Source organism: Nycticebus coucang, chromosome 15 (assembly GCF_027406575.1).
Source record: "Nycticebus coucang isolate mNycCou1 chromosome 15, mNycCou1.pri, whole genome shotgun sequence".
NCBI lineage: Eukaryota > Metazoa > Chordata > Mammalia > Primates > Lorisidae > Nycticebus > Nycticebus coucang.
Window position 1 is genome coordinate 94,865,501 of NC_069794.1, and position 14,405 is coordinate 94,879,905.

Sequence of the window (14,405 nt, forward strand, 5' to 3'; positions counted from 1 at the left end):
GTGTACCCACCGAGACTGAAAATCAGTAACATGGGTCACTTTTCAGCAACTCTAGGGATTCTAAAGAAAAAGGAACTGATCCCAGTGCTGGCTGCAGGGCAAGCCTCTGGGCGCCCCTCATGGTGAACTGTGGGCTGCCTCCCTTTGGGGCTGCAGGACACCTGCAGCTGACATGGAGAGCTCAGGCTCCAGGGCCTCAGGGCACCACAGGTGAAGGAAGAGCTGGGGCTCCAGGGCCTCAGGGCACCTGCAGCTGACAGGGAGAGCTCAGGCTCCAGGGCCTCAGGGCACCTGCAGCTGACAGGGAGAGCTCAGGCTCCAGGGCCTCAGGGCACCTGCAGCTGACAGGGAGAACTTGGGCTCCAGGGCCATGGGGCATAGCAGGTGAAGGGAGAGCTCAGGCCTCAGGGCACCTGCAGGTGAAGGGAGAGCTCAGGCCTCAGGGCACCTGCAGGTGAAGGGAGAGCTCAGGCCTCAGGACACCGCACGTGAAGGGAGAGCTTGGGCTCCAGGGCCATGGAGCAATGTCCTCTGGCAGCTCCACCCACTGTGGCCCCTCAACACCCCACACTGACTCAGCACTCAGGCCTTTGCAAACACTGTGTCTGCAGCCTGGGAAGTCCTTCTTTGCCTCTATCAACCTCTGCAAAATACCCCTGCCCACCTTATGACTCACTCCTCATCCTTCGGCACTCAGTTTAGAAGTCCTGTCCTCTCACAGCCCCTCCTTCCTCACTTGCTGGGTCCAGGGCACCCTGGGCAGTTCCTGGGGTGGACCCCCGGGCCACCTCTATCAGAAAATTAATCACATCCTGCTGAGATACCCAGTGTGGAGATGGGCCTCAGAGATCTTTAAATCCCTGGCCTACCCAGTTCAAAGCCTGCTACACAGTGGCAGAGGGGGGTCCACAAGGGGCCAACTTAACATTAAAAGAGGGAAAAAGAAGACTGTTTTGGTCAAGTACATCCTTTCACTTTGAGATGTGAATCTCAGTGAACAAGAGCACTTGCATAGATACGATAAAACCACTATTAACTAAAGGAATCTCAGCTAATGAATATTCATAGACAATAACTGTGACCCACAGTTTAGAGCTATCTTTCTGCTTAAAAAGCAAAATTTGGACCTTAGTAATTGACTAATGTTAAGCAAAAATAAGTTATACTTCTAAAAAATGAATCTCAGGCTACAATTACGCACAATTCAGCAAGTGGCTGCACGTTGTAGGAATAAACTAAAAAACAGATACCTGGGTATTTTAAATGTTATTCCTTTCTTCAATCTCTCTCACAGAGCAATCAAAGAAAAGACTCAAAGTAGTGAGGTGTAGTGAGTCACACCTATTATCCCAGCACTTTGGGAGGCTGAGACAGGAGGATACCTTAAGATCAGGGTTTGTGACTAGCTTGGGCAATACAGCAAGACCATGTCTCTACAAAGAAAAAATAATAATAATAAAAAAAAAGCAGGCATGGTGATGCTTGCTTCCAGTCCCAGCTAGCTAGGAGGCTGAGACAGGAGGATCACTTGAGCCTAGAAGTTCAAAGTTATAGTGAGCTATGATTGTGCCACACTGCCTGGGTGACGGGGCAATAACCTGTCTCAAAAAAACAAAAACAAAAAATGAAACAAAACAATTCAGAAGAAGGAATGGTGATGCTGGTAAGAAGGGCAGACGCTGAGGCCCAAAGCTTCCCTCTCTCTGCCTTCCGACAATCAGGGTGAGGGCCACTCCCAGGGCCCTGGATTCCCACTTACATTTTGCCAGTGGGGTGGTTTGTGATGAAGTGACAGGAAGAAGTTTGTGTGGATGAAGAAACGCAAAAATTACCTCCGGGTTAGTGCCCACTGCCTCCTAACCACAGGGCCGGGGCCAAAAGAAGCGCCAAATACACTTAGCAAGAAGCACAAACCCGTCCGGAGAGGCCCGTCCGGGTGCTGGAGGCCACTCCTCCCACACATGCCATTACCATGTAATGTTAAAAAACAACTGCTCTTGGAACATTCTTTTAAAACATTCTCTTGTTTTCACTTCAGCTGTATCTAACTGCCTGGTATGCGTGAAGTGTTTTCTAATTGGAACGTTCTAGATCCTTTCCAGTTTTGTGGTTTTGATTCTTTGAATAATTGTAAAAAATGCAAAACGCATGATGGTTGATTGACCTCATGATTGACCTCAGATTCTTAGTACTTAATCTCAAACCGTTTTTGCTACTGTGGAAACACACCCATGCAGCTTTAGGCTCCAGTATAGTCATTCCTTTGGAGCATCCAGAGCATCTCTCTCTCCTGATCCTGACACAGCCTTGGGAGGCTTCGTTTGCCAGAGCCACCGTGTGTTCAAGTGGTGAAGCCAAAGTACAGGTAAAGTGCAAATGCAGCAGGACGCACGGGCTGGCCAGGGGAAGCAAGTGCTGGTGCCAGCCTCTGCTCCCCAGGAGTGGGGGCTCCATCCCACAAAAGGCTCAGAAGACGCCCAACACCAGCACGTTATTTCTCAAGTTAAAAATAAGGTGGAGACACTTAACGCAAAACTCCAGAATTCAGTCTTACAAACACATACACTTGGTTTGCTAAACTCTTTTGACCAAATACAAGCGCCCACACAGATCAGGAGAGATGACAGGGCAGAGCAGTGAACAGGCCGGCATGGCTGTGGTTTCCCATGACACGACAATTCTCGTTACCATGAGGTGCCAAGTGGTCTCACCTGTGAAGGGAGGGAGATGGCGAGAGTGGCAGGGGTGACTACAGGGGGCACGTGTAGGCTAACAGGGACAGTCAGCTTCAAAAGTGACATCTGAACACATCTCTCTGCAACTTGGCACCCACGTGAGGGCGCCTGGGCCACTGCCATCCTCCTGCTGTGGCCCCTCTGTGTCCAGGCCAAGGCTCTGGGCTCAGGGTTCATGTCACTACTCATTGGCAACCCAGTCCTCCGTTACGCACAAGTCAGCAAGTGGCTGCAGGTGCTAGGAATAAACTACAAAACAGATACCTGGATATTTTAAATGTAATTCCTTTCTTCACTCTCTCTCACAGAGGAATCAAAGAAAAGACTCAAAGTAGTTATAACAGTTTTGAGTGATGGCAAGTGAGGGTGTGTAGACGAAGGCGGTGAAGTGACAAGTGGTAACGGCTTCTGTGAGAGGGCATGTGCGCGTATGAGTCCTTAGAGTTCTGGGCACGGGAGCCAATCTGGTCTCATGTCTCAGGTGGCTGCCATGTACCGTGGGCTGCGTGGGACACAGCTCACACTGGCCCTGCCTTCCCACGCTGGGGCCGCAGAACCAGCCCCAAGAAGCGGCACAGGGTTGGTATCCAAGGGTGGCTTGTCGTACTTCCCCAGTTAGAAAAGCAGTGGAGTAACCGAGAGGGAGTAAGACTGACTTCCAGGAAAAGAGGAAACCTAACAGGGACGAGTCTCAACCCCAGGACGTCACAGGTGAACAAGACTGTAGAGGGAGGGCTTGGACCGGGAAGGGCAACTGTTGGCCTGTTTATCCACAGGGCTTTATTCAACCTGGTGACCCTCAGAGACTGGGGACCCCTGGATGCGTCCGACAGGTGAGGCTGGAATGAGGTGGTCCAAGTAAAGTGCTTTGGATGGGGTAAGCACCTGGTACAAGCTTGCCACTGCTGCTGATTTTGAGCCTATTTTTGTAGGTGAAAATAAGATTTTTAAAAAGGACTTCAATATCCTGAGTTGAATTACTACTCACCCAGTAATACACACAAAGAATATTCCATTTTGTCCACTTTGGTCAGATTCTGTTAGTAATAAGGACTCTGGAGGTTCATTTTCTGAAGTCCTATGTACATTCCTAACAGGACACAGCAGGAGCTGTGGGGCTCAGCAGCTTTCTGTCTCAGACCACACCGTTTTAGTATGAAAGTATGCAAAGTATTCTGATGAAATGCACTAAGATGAAAATATTTAAATATCTAGATTTTAAAGGGATAGAATAGAGCAGGATTACAATCTCGCATGTTCAAGTTCAGAGATGATGTCACACAGAAAACCACATCCCCGACACTTATCTTTGAAGCACGTGGGGTTTTGTGCATGTTGTTTTTTATGTTATGGGGGAGGGAAAGCTGTGTCAGAACAACTAAACATGAAAGGCTCAGGAGGTCGCAGCTGAATTCTAATGATCCAGGCACTGACGGTGGAAGCTCTGAGTTTCTCTACTTCTGTGATGAAGGCGGCTGGGAGCAGCTTCCTCCTGGCATGTTTTTAATGTGGAAAAGCTAGAGAAAACTGAGGTAGGAATGCAAGGTCATGTCTTAGTGAAAACATGAATGAGCCCACCATTACGAATGGGTCATTCTTCGGGTAACTCAAGAAGTCAGTTGGTGAATCCACACAAATCTCTCCACTGAAGAGACATGAAAACAGAAAGACTGGGAATAAATAATGTAAACATATACAGACTCGGGGAAAAAGCAGAGAAGGCATGCAGAGAGAGGAGAGGAACGAGGCGCTGGCGGCGTGACATGCCCTGACGCGCAGACAGCACAGAAACCGCTTCACACTGACCAGGACGCCTGAACAGACCCTGCCCTCGCTTCTCCGACACACAAAGCAACGAGCAAAGGAGTGTTGACAAATATAAAAACCAAACACCCCACACAGATTTTTTCAATGCACTCAAAACAACGTAGCACAGCCAGAATGTATAAACCATTTGTCAAAAAAATATCTTCTCTGACGGTGCAGGAGCAGGCTGGCCGCGTTCCGCTGCCGTGCTGGCTGACAGGCCGTGCTGTCGGAGCTTGTCTGCAGACCAGCCGGGGGCTTAGTCTCGCGCTGCCTCTCACTGGCCTGTCTCTCCTCTCCAGGCAAGCTGAATAGCGATATCTTTAGTACACTGCTATCTGTCTGAGTCTTGGGAGGGTCATCATGACACTACTGGGGTCATATCCCACAACTGTAAAAACAAAAAGAAGATCCAGAGGGAATTAAAAGTAAATTGCACTGAGGATAAATAAACAAACAGTTCTTATAACAGTCCTTACAAACAGTCCAGAATTTTTCAAGTGAATTTCTTTTCATTTAATAAGCAACTACATACTCTACTAACATGACTCCTGAACTATGAAATATATTTTCATCATAAACCTTAAAATAAAGCTCAAAAGCATGACAATGGGCTAGTGTGAAATTCTGACCAGCTGATGAAGCCCCCAGGCAGACTGGATCCACTGAAGGGCAGGGGACTGACATCACCAGACACAGAACACAGGCCGTGTCCTTCCCCTAGCTTCTCATTTACTATTGCACACAATTCCACAATGTCTAATCTTCAAAAATAAAAAGGGCTGACGCTCCCAGGGTTTATTCTAAACTTGATTAAAGTCACAGGAGTCAGGCAGATTCCAAAGTTGGTTATTTTAACCACCTCATCCTGTGCTGTCTCCAGGAATGGGACAGGGCTGGGCAGAAGGCAGAATCGGGACACTGGGCAGGATCATGCCTCTGTTTCTCAGGAATGACTCAGGGGTTGTTGCTTCTGTCCTCGGCCACTGCTATGGCACTGAGTCTGAGTGGTGCACCTGTCCTCAGAGCCCCTGAGGAATAAATGCTCTTGGAGTAACCGGTCTCAGTGGAACGACCTCCCTTATTTCCGGTTTGCTCATTCACATCCTGCCTTTCCTCTGGGCTCACTTTGCCCCCGCCCTCCGAGGCCCTGCCCGGCAGCACCCTCTGCTCCTGTGTCACTGTCTTGGCTGCTGCACAGGTGCACACATGACCTATTTGGTTTTTCTTGTAAAGACTCTGCAGATCACCCCTCCCTGCAGGCAGGAGCTGCATCTCTTTTCTCTGTGGAGAGCCAGCGCCTCGCATGAGGCTGGGCACGTCAGAGGTTCTCAACAATGCTGGCCTCCCCGGACCGCCCTTCCAGCAGGGCCTCACGTGCCTCGTCCTACCTTAATGACCTTGTCAGTTCCCGAGGTCAGTAACCATCCCCTGGTGGCATCAAAATGTACGTGCACGATGTTGTGTTTACTGTCATGGAATGTCGCTGTGGGCGCCCGTCTGGAAGGAGCACAGAAAGTTTCCGAGAGTCAACGGTGGTGACACGAGTGGAGATCTACAATCTTCTGTTTTAGTTTTTAGCCTAGTGGCTAAAACTGCTTTAGTGTAAGAAACGCTCCTCAGATCTACCTGTACTCCTTGGCGACATGTTACAATTTAAAAAAGAAAATGTAGAAGGATCCTTCTAGTCTCCAAAATGGAAAAGAGACTGAAACCTCTGAATGCATCACTCTCATGGAGTCTGTGAAAATCTCTACCTGTGCCTTTGAGAAATCTTTGAAAAGTCTCAGTGTTTTTGCTAAGTTGGTGCTCAGAAGGACTTGTCAGTAAACAGTCTACTTTTGCCTATTTAATTAGGAAAAAAGTATGTTTGAACAATGCCTTGGCTGTGGCTGCCTGCCACTTGATCGGAGGGCCTTCCACAGCGAGGCCTTCCTTCCTGAGGGGCTGCACTGCGGTCTTAGTTTCTCTACAGTATTCTAAAGCTTCGGAAGGAAAACAAAAACATAAGCAAACATCATTACTGGCTGTGTGCTTTACAGTCTATGCAGTTTTGTTTTAGTAAGAAAGTCTGTCAACTGCCGAGGTGCTCTGGGGCCAGGGCTTCCCCCAGCAGAGCTGGCAGACAGCACAGTGGGAGGGAAGAGGCAAGGAGACAGCTCCCCCATGCTCGGGGCTCCCCATCCTCCGGGCTCCCCCATGCTCGGGGCTCCCCATGCTCCGGGCTCCCCATGCTCGGGGCTCCCCATGCTCCGGGCTCCCCCTTGCTCGGGGCTCCCCCATGTTCCTGGCTCCCCGATTCTCTGGGATCCCCATGCTCCAGGCTCCCCATGCTCTGGGGATCCCCATGCTCCGGGCTCCCCATGCTCCGGGCTCCCCCATGCTCCGGGCTCCGCCATGCTCTGGGCTCCCCATGCTCCGGGCTCCCCCATGTTCTGGACTCCCCCATGCTCGGGGCTCCCCATGCTCCAGGCTCCCCCATGCTCGGGGCTCCCCATGCTCGGGGCTCCCCATGCTCCGGGCTCCCCCATGCTCGGGGCTCCCCATGCTCGGGGCTCCCCCATGCTCGGGGCTCCCCATGCTCCGGGCTCCCCCATGTTCCTGGCTCCCCCATTCTCTGGGATCCCCATGCTCCAGGCTCCCCATGCTCTGGGGCTCCCCATGCTCCGGGCTCCCCCATGTTCCTGGCTCCCCCATTCTCTGGGATCCCCATGCTCCAGGCTCCCCATGCTCTGGGGATCCCCATGCTCCGGGCTTCCCCATGCTCGGGGCTCCCCATGCTCCGGGCTCCCCCATGCTCCGGGCTCCCCCATTCTCTGGGATCCCCATGCTCCAGGCTCCCCATGCTCTGGGGATCCCCATGCTCCGGGCTTCCCCATGCTCTGGGCTCCCCATGCTCCGGGCTCCCCCATGCTCCGGGCTCCGCCATGCTCTGGGCTCCCCATGCTCCGGGCTCCCCCATGTTCTGGACTCCCCCATGCTCGGGGCTCCCCATACTCCGGGCTCCCCCATGCTCGGGGCTCCCCATGCTCCGGGCTCCCCCATGTTCTGGACTCCCCCATGCTCGGGGCTCCCCCATGCTCGGGGCTCCCCATGCTCGGGGCTCCCCATGCTCCGGGCTCCCCCATGTTCCTGGCTCCCCCATTCTCTGGGATCCCCATGCTCCAGGCTCCCCATGCTCCAGGCTCCCCATGCTCTGGGGATCCCCATGCTCCGGGCTTCCCCATGCTCTGGGCTCCCCATGCTCCGGGCTCCCCCATGCTCGGGGCTCCCCATGCTCGGGGCTCCCCATGCTCCGGGCTCCCCCATGTTCCTGGCTCCCCCATTCTCTGGGATCCCCATGCTCTGGGGCTCCCCATGCTCCGGGCTCCCCCATGTTCCTGGCTCCCCCATTCTCTGGGATCCCCATGCTCTGGGGATCCCCATGCTCCGGGCTCCCCCATGCTCCGGGCTCCCCCATGCTCCGGGCTCCCCATGCTCCGGGCTCCCCCATGTTCCTGGCTCCCCCATTCTCTGGGATCCCCATGCTCTGGGGCTCCCCCATGTTCCTGGCTCCCCCATTCTCTGGGATCCCCATGCTCCAGGCTCCCCATGCTCTGGGGATCCCCATGCTCCGGGCTCCCCCATGCTCTGGGCTCCCCATGCTCCGGGCTCCCCCATGCTCCGGGCTCCCCATGCTCCGGGCTCCCACCACTCCGCTGCAGCTTGCCCTCTGAAGCCCCTTTTCTTCTTCCCCTTTTCCATCCTAAATCTGTAGGACGCGTCTTTAGTATGTTAAAAAACAGTCACTTAAAATTTTTAGAATGGAAGATTTAGGCTTAATTTGTGAGTCCCTTAGATATCCTAAATATGTGTCTTTATCCATAAAACAAAGAACGTAAACCAAAATATCTCTAAAGCCTCTTGCAGTTCTGTAACTCAGTGAAAAAAACTCTTATTAATTTTATCATGTATGATGAGTGGAAAATAATCAATGAATGAACATAAATGCTTGCTTATGCAAGCACATCTTAATTTATATTTGCTTTGATAAAGAAGAATACTTGAAATGATTTTACTGTAATTCAAGGTGCTAGGAGAACTGGGAAGTTACCTCGGAGCCTTTCCTGTTACTCACTGACAGGGGAGACTGCTAAAGAGCCTTCCATTCACGTCTGGGGGCTGCTCTCAGTCAGCCCAACAGTAAGAGGCAGCAGGGATCTGTCCTGTCCTTGGAGCACACAGGGGTGCAGTAACCTGAGGCCACAGACTACCAGGCAGGTTTCAGCAGCTGCCTGAGTGGTGAGGCAACTGGGAATATTTGTCTCTTAGATAAAGCGGCTTAGCTCTTCCCAGAAAATGAAGCCTTCTGGAGCCCACAAGCTGATGCAAATCCTGTAAAGATAACAGCTTTGGCCAGAAAGAGAACCCTGAGCCCTTGCACTCCTGGGCAGTTCTGAAGGAAATATGCAGTCAGAAGGCTCTACTCTGAGAGCATCTATTTAAATGTACATATCCCTGGGATTAGGAAAAACAGAGATGAATTCTTTGAGCCTATCTTCTGTTCTGTCTCACATGATAGCACAAATCTCCTGGTGGCAGAGCCAGAACTCTGCCACTTGCTGTGGTCATGCTCCAACCCAGCAGAACAGGAGCAGGGTGAGCCCCGGCTGGAGCCGGAGTGCAGCGCTCAGATTCGGCTCCTCCTTAACTGAAGCGACGTGCAGGAGCTGGGACTTACTCTTCATCTGTGATGGCCTCGTGGCAGCTGTCACAGACCCTCACTTGGAACTCGAAGCCCATCAGCGGGACGGAGGAGCGCTTGGAGCTGCACTTCCCGCACACGGCCTTCCCACACTTGCGGCAGTGGTGCTGGACAGAGAAAGAACACACGCTGGCTGGCCACATGCTCACCTGGCCCTCACAGGACCCCTCCCCACGCTCTGGCAGGGTCATCTGGTAAAGACACTAAGCGTGTGCCCCAGAAAGCTAAAAGGAACACACCATGCGCCTCTTGTCTGAGGCCCTGTTATTCAGAACGAGGGCTGCTGGGAGACCCCGGGACTGTGCCTCCTCCCCACTCTCCTGTCAACTGCCGAGGAGTTTCCCAAGTGTCACTAGGAACTGTGGAGAAGTGGCCCAGCAGGCAGGGGACCTGGAGAAGAGCCACCTCTGGGGGGACGCTGCTGGACAAAGGAGAACATGGATTCAATGCCCTGACCACACTCTGGCCACGCTTTGACCCAGGCAACCTAACACATGATCTCCTGGGGGAAGAACAAATTGAACCATGGAATTAGATGAAAAATGCTGTATTAGAATAGATAGAAATAATTGAAACTAAACCAGAAGGAGGAAAAGTAAAACAACTAAGGAGACATAAATACCACTTAAATAATTTCATGGTTTGGTACCAAGATGAGCTAAGTATGATGCCTCTGATTTTAAGGTGTATTTGAACAGAGGGCACCAGAATTTTAAAATCATATCCCTCAGCTACTTACTGGCAATAGTAGTTTTGTAAAACCTGGATCTAGCAGGAACAAGCTGCAGTGAAGGGGGTGAGCTAAGGGTGGTCACAGGCACGGGGTCACAGCGTGGCCCCACCATGACCCCTGCCCAGAGGTGCTGTGTCTTCTAGGTCACACAATTATTTACATACAATGTCATTTTGATGGAGCATACAAGTCACCCACCTGTCTTAGGCCAATTTTCTTACTATCCCACATTTGCTTGAAGTTCCAGAAGAAAGGCTGATCACACTTTTGGCAGGAATCACTGTCCAACCATTCAGGGGTCTTGTCAAATAAAGCACACAGGGTCACAGTGAGAAGCAGTGAGGACAGAGCGACCACTGACCCCGTTGACACTCAGCAGTTCTCAACCTGTGGGTCGCGACCCCTTTGGGGGTCAAACAACCCTTTCCCCTTTCACAGGGGTCACCTAAGACCATCGGAAAACACGTATTTCCAATGGCCTTAGGAACTGAGACCCCGCTCCTCAGGTGTGGGGGGTCACCACAACATGAGGAACTGTATTAAAGGGTTGCGGCATTAGGAAGGTTGAGAACCATTGGTTTACATGAAGCAGACATATGATTTCTCAGTCAACCATTCAAACAATATTTACTGAACACCTAGTATTTGTCAGGTGCTCAGGATGGGATGCAGGTAAACAGAAAAAATCTCTAACTTATCAGGGAAGACCAGGCGTGTAAACATGATGAGTAATAATTATTTAAGTAAGTGCAGGTGTGCGAAGGCCTGAGCAGATGTGCCAGGTGCTGTGGTAGAGGGCAGAAGGACCCGGCCCAGGCAGGGTTCTCTGACAAACAATAAGAGAGCTGAGACATGAGGACGGGCAGGAGGCGATGACGGCTGTCTGGCTGATAGAGAACAAGGGATAAGGCAGGAGGGATGGGTTTTGACAGCCACACTGGGGATAGAGCACTCTCTATCACAGCCTCTGATTGTGTACAAGGGCATCTAACTGCACATCACACACACAGCTGTCGGTGTTGGAGTGACACGACTTGACTATGGTGCGTTTGTGGGCCCTGCCCTCTACCCACCCATCGCAGGGCTTCCCAGAGTTCGAGGCTCTGATCCTTGCTCCCTGAGTCACGCCTTATTCATTCTGGCTTTGTTCACAATTTCCCGGCCCCATCATGAGACTCCAAATTATGTTCAGCTTAAAGCTATTCTTTAGCAAATGTTTAATGTTCAGCTTAAAGATATTCTTTAGCAAATGTTTACAGGTTATGAGTATAGTAACTCCACATTTGTTCCAGAGTTCTATGTTCAAGTCTGTAGAATTCATCATTTGACACAGAAATTAATCTCTTTCTCTATAGCACAGAACACAAGGAACCTTGAAAAATACATCCAACTCTATGGTGGCTTCTAAGTGACTCTATGGTGGCTCAAAAGTGACTTCTAAGAAATATTTGACTCATAGAGCACTTATTATAAAAGAGGCCTGAAATAAAACAAGTTTGAGAAGCATGGAAAATACAGCCCCCTTACCCCCAGAGTCACAGTGGACAGGAGCACAGGGAAGGCCCCCCCCGAGTCACAGTGGACAGGAGCATAGGGAAGCTCCCCCACCCCAGAGTCACAGTGGACAGCACAGGGAAGCCCCACACCCCCAGAGTCACAGTGGACAGCACAGGGAAGCCCCACACCCCCAGAGTCACAGTGGACAGGGGCAGATGAAAGGCCTCCCACCCCCATAGTCACAGTGGACGGGAGCACAGGGAATGCTCTCAAGCCCTTTACTGTTTGCTTTGGGATTTAGCCTCTTCTACCTTCAGGCAAAATGAATGAAAATTACACATTAAAAAATAGTTAAAAGGTGATGTTTTAAAAGGTCTAATCTCAGTCAGTTTATCTATTTAGTCAGGGTCTCACTATGTCACTCAAACTGGAATGCAGTGGCACAATCAGAACTCACTATCGCCTCAGACTCCCAGGCTCACGTGATTCTCCTGTCTCAGCCTCCTGCATAGCTGGGGCCACAGGCGTGCACCACCATGCCTATTTATTTGTTTAAAACCAGAAGTAAGGTATGATTTTCTTTATAATTTTCCTGCCCTATTCAGTTCAAAGGCAGATTTAATAAAATAATACAAAGTATTTAGCTTATGAAAATTTTACCCCTAAAAGACTTTTCTAGGTTGTGATTTTTGAGAACTTTATCATGCATGAAAATCAGGAAGATTTCCCAAGGAAAAAAAAACCCAAACCCCAAAACTCACTTGTTATGTAAATAAGCCAAGTGATAAGTACAGTGTGTCAGGAGATGAGGTTTCCTAGGAACTTCTAGCGCCCTGAGAAAACTGAATTAGCAACCCACTTCTCATGCTGCGCCGTGGAGAATGAAGGGGACAGTGTCAATGTTTTCTTATAGAGTAATTTCTCAACTATCTGCTTATCACCATTAAAGACAAAATGCTCTATGTATAAAAGGAAAAAGGAAAAACCACAGGTTGTTGAACAGTAAGCACAACCCAAGTTTGACAGACTAAAAGAAGATATTTACAAAATCTATGACTAAAAAAGAACCCCTGCAAATATCTACAATATACAAAGAACCCCTGAAAATCAACGAGGAAATAAGAAACCGAGAAATTGGCAGAAGATACCAAAGATACGAACATGAAATTCACGGACAGGGAAGAGGACTGGCTGACGTATGTAAAGAGGTAGCCGATGCGTAGAAAATGCCAATGAAAGTCAGAAGAGGGTGAAACCAAAAAGAGGATAACAATACTTGTTGCTGAGGATGTGAGGTATCAGGAAACTCTCTCTTCTCCATTAGATGTATAAAGAGGCCTCGGCCCCTGGAGCACAGTGTTTCGGCACAGGCCACATACACCTGGCCTGGGCCAGCTAAACAACAATGACAATTGCAACAAAAAATAGCCAGGTGTTGTGGCAGCCGCCTGTAGTCCCAGCCACTTGGGAGGCTGAGGCAAGAGAATCGCTTGAGCCCAAGAGCTGGAGGTTGCTGTGAGCTGTGATGCCACAGCACTCTACCAAGGGCGACACAGTGAGACTCTGTTTCCAAAAAAAAAAAAAAGTATAAAGGGGTATAGCTGTTTGGTTATTTAGGAAAACCAAGACACCGTCATTCAATCTCACTCTCGGGTCCACAGCCCTGAGGGGGTCCCTGAGGGACGTGTACTAGCAGGTCACATGGGTGCTGTGTGGGGAGTGTCTGGCAATCCATGTGCCCTTCTCTTGGGGACTGAGAAGTGAAGTGTGACTTGTATACACTACGGGACCCTATAGCACCCCAAGACATACATAGTGGTGGGGGGTAGCTCAAAAAGGGCTCCATGGGAAAAGCTGGCAACAGAACCAGACTCGTAGTACACACAAGAGCATTTATGTAAAATTTAAAACACACACACACAACACAAAGAAGCAAGTACGTTTAAGACACCTATTAAATGCATCACAGTGGGCACCCGTGAGGAGGCAGCGGGAGTATGGACCAGGAAAGGAAGAAAGATAAATCGGCCTCTGTGTATGATTCCACTGATCGTTAAAAAAAATCTTACACACGTATATGTGTGTAGAGAAAAACCTAAAGAAAGGTGTTTGCCAACACGTTAAGGGGGGGATTTGTTGGTGGTAGTATTATGAGCAATTGACACGTTTTCTATCGGCTAATGAGCATTTTGTAAGTTTTTTACAAAGAACAGGTATTATATGTAGTATACTTAAACTGATAAAAATTTTTAAAATTCTGTTTAACCTACAGGATGTCGCCCAATCTGCTTTCAGCTGCTCAGGGTCTCCCACAACCTGCCCGACCTTCCAGCTACCTGCCAGCCTCTCAGGGCAACCATGTCTAAACTGCTCAGGAGCACAGAGGCACTCCTGCGACCTTCCCCAGTCACCTTGTCCTTACTCCTGGTGTTTCTGGCCAGAGTGTGTCTGCACTCCATCTAGGTTCAGTACCCTGTCCTTCATAGACTACTTGCTAGGAATCTAACAACCCTTCCAAAGTACCCAGCACTTAAGTTACGTCAACTGCTCTTTCACCATTTATGCCATTTAACAGCATTCTGAAGGTCTCTGCTGCGTGCCTTTTCTTCCATAAGACTGCTCAGTCTGCTCAGACCTCCCAAGGTTAGCGCCACACAGCATTGCCATAACCAGGAAGCAGCTTCAACTAACTGAGTTGTTAAGAAAAAAAAAAAAAAATCAGAAGATTTATGTTTATAAATTTGATACTTGCAAAAAATGAACGGAACCATCTCTACTGCTTAGAGATCTGACTCACTCAACGAGATTTGAAATCAGCTGACAAGTGATGGCTACCCCATATAGCTGCACATCAAGAGGCATAATTTAAGCAGGATACTAAAAAGCTGAG

At 49.9% G+C, this 14,405-nt stretch overlaps 1 protein-coding gene across 2 annotated transcripts in view; it reads right to left on the reverse strand.

The window, feature by feature from the left end:
* Nucleotides 1-377: 377 nt before the first annotated feature.
* WDFY2 (WD repeat and FYVE domain containing 2) overlaps nucleotides 378-14,405 on the reverse strand; it is a 196,122-nt gene continuing 182,094 nt past the window's right edge. For both annotated transcript variants that reach the window (XM_053564038.1, XM_053564039.1), the window contains exons 9-12: nucleotides 10,217-10,318; nucleotides 9,262-9,392; nucleotides 5,933-6,041; nucleotides 378-4,932 (exon numbers count right to left, since the gene is read on the reverse strand). In XM_053564038.1, the coding sequence (XP_053420013.1) occupies nucleotides 4,903-4,932; nucleotides 5,933-6,041; nucleotides 9,262-9,392; nucleotides 10,217-10,318 (372 nt within the window). In that variant the 3' untranslated portion in view covers nucleotides 378-4,902. The remainder of the gene's footprint in view (nucleotides 4,933-5,932; nucleotides 6,042-9,261; nucleotides 9,393-10,216; nucleotides 10,319-14,405) is intronic.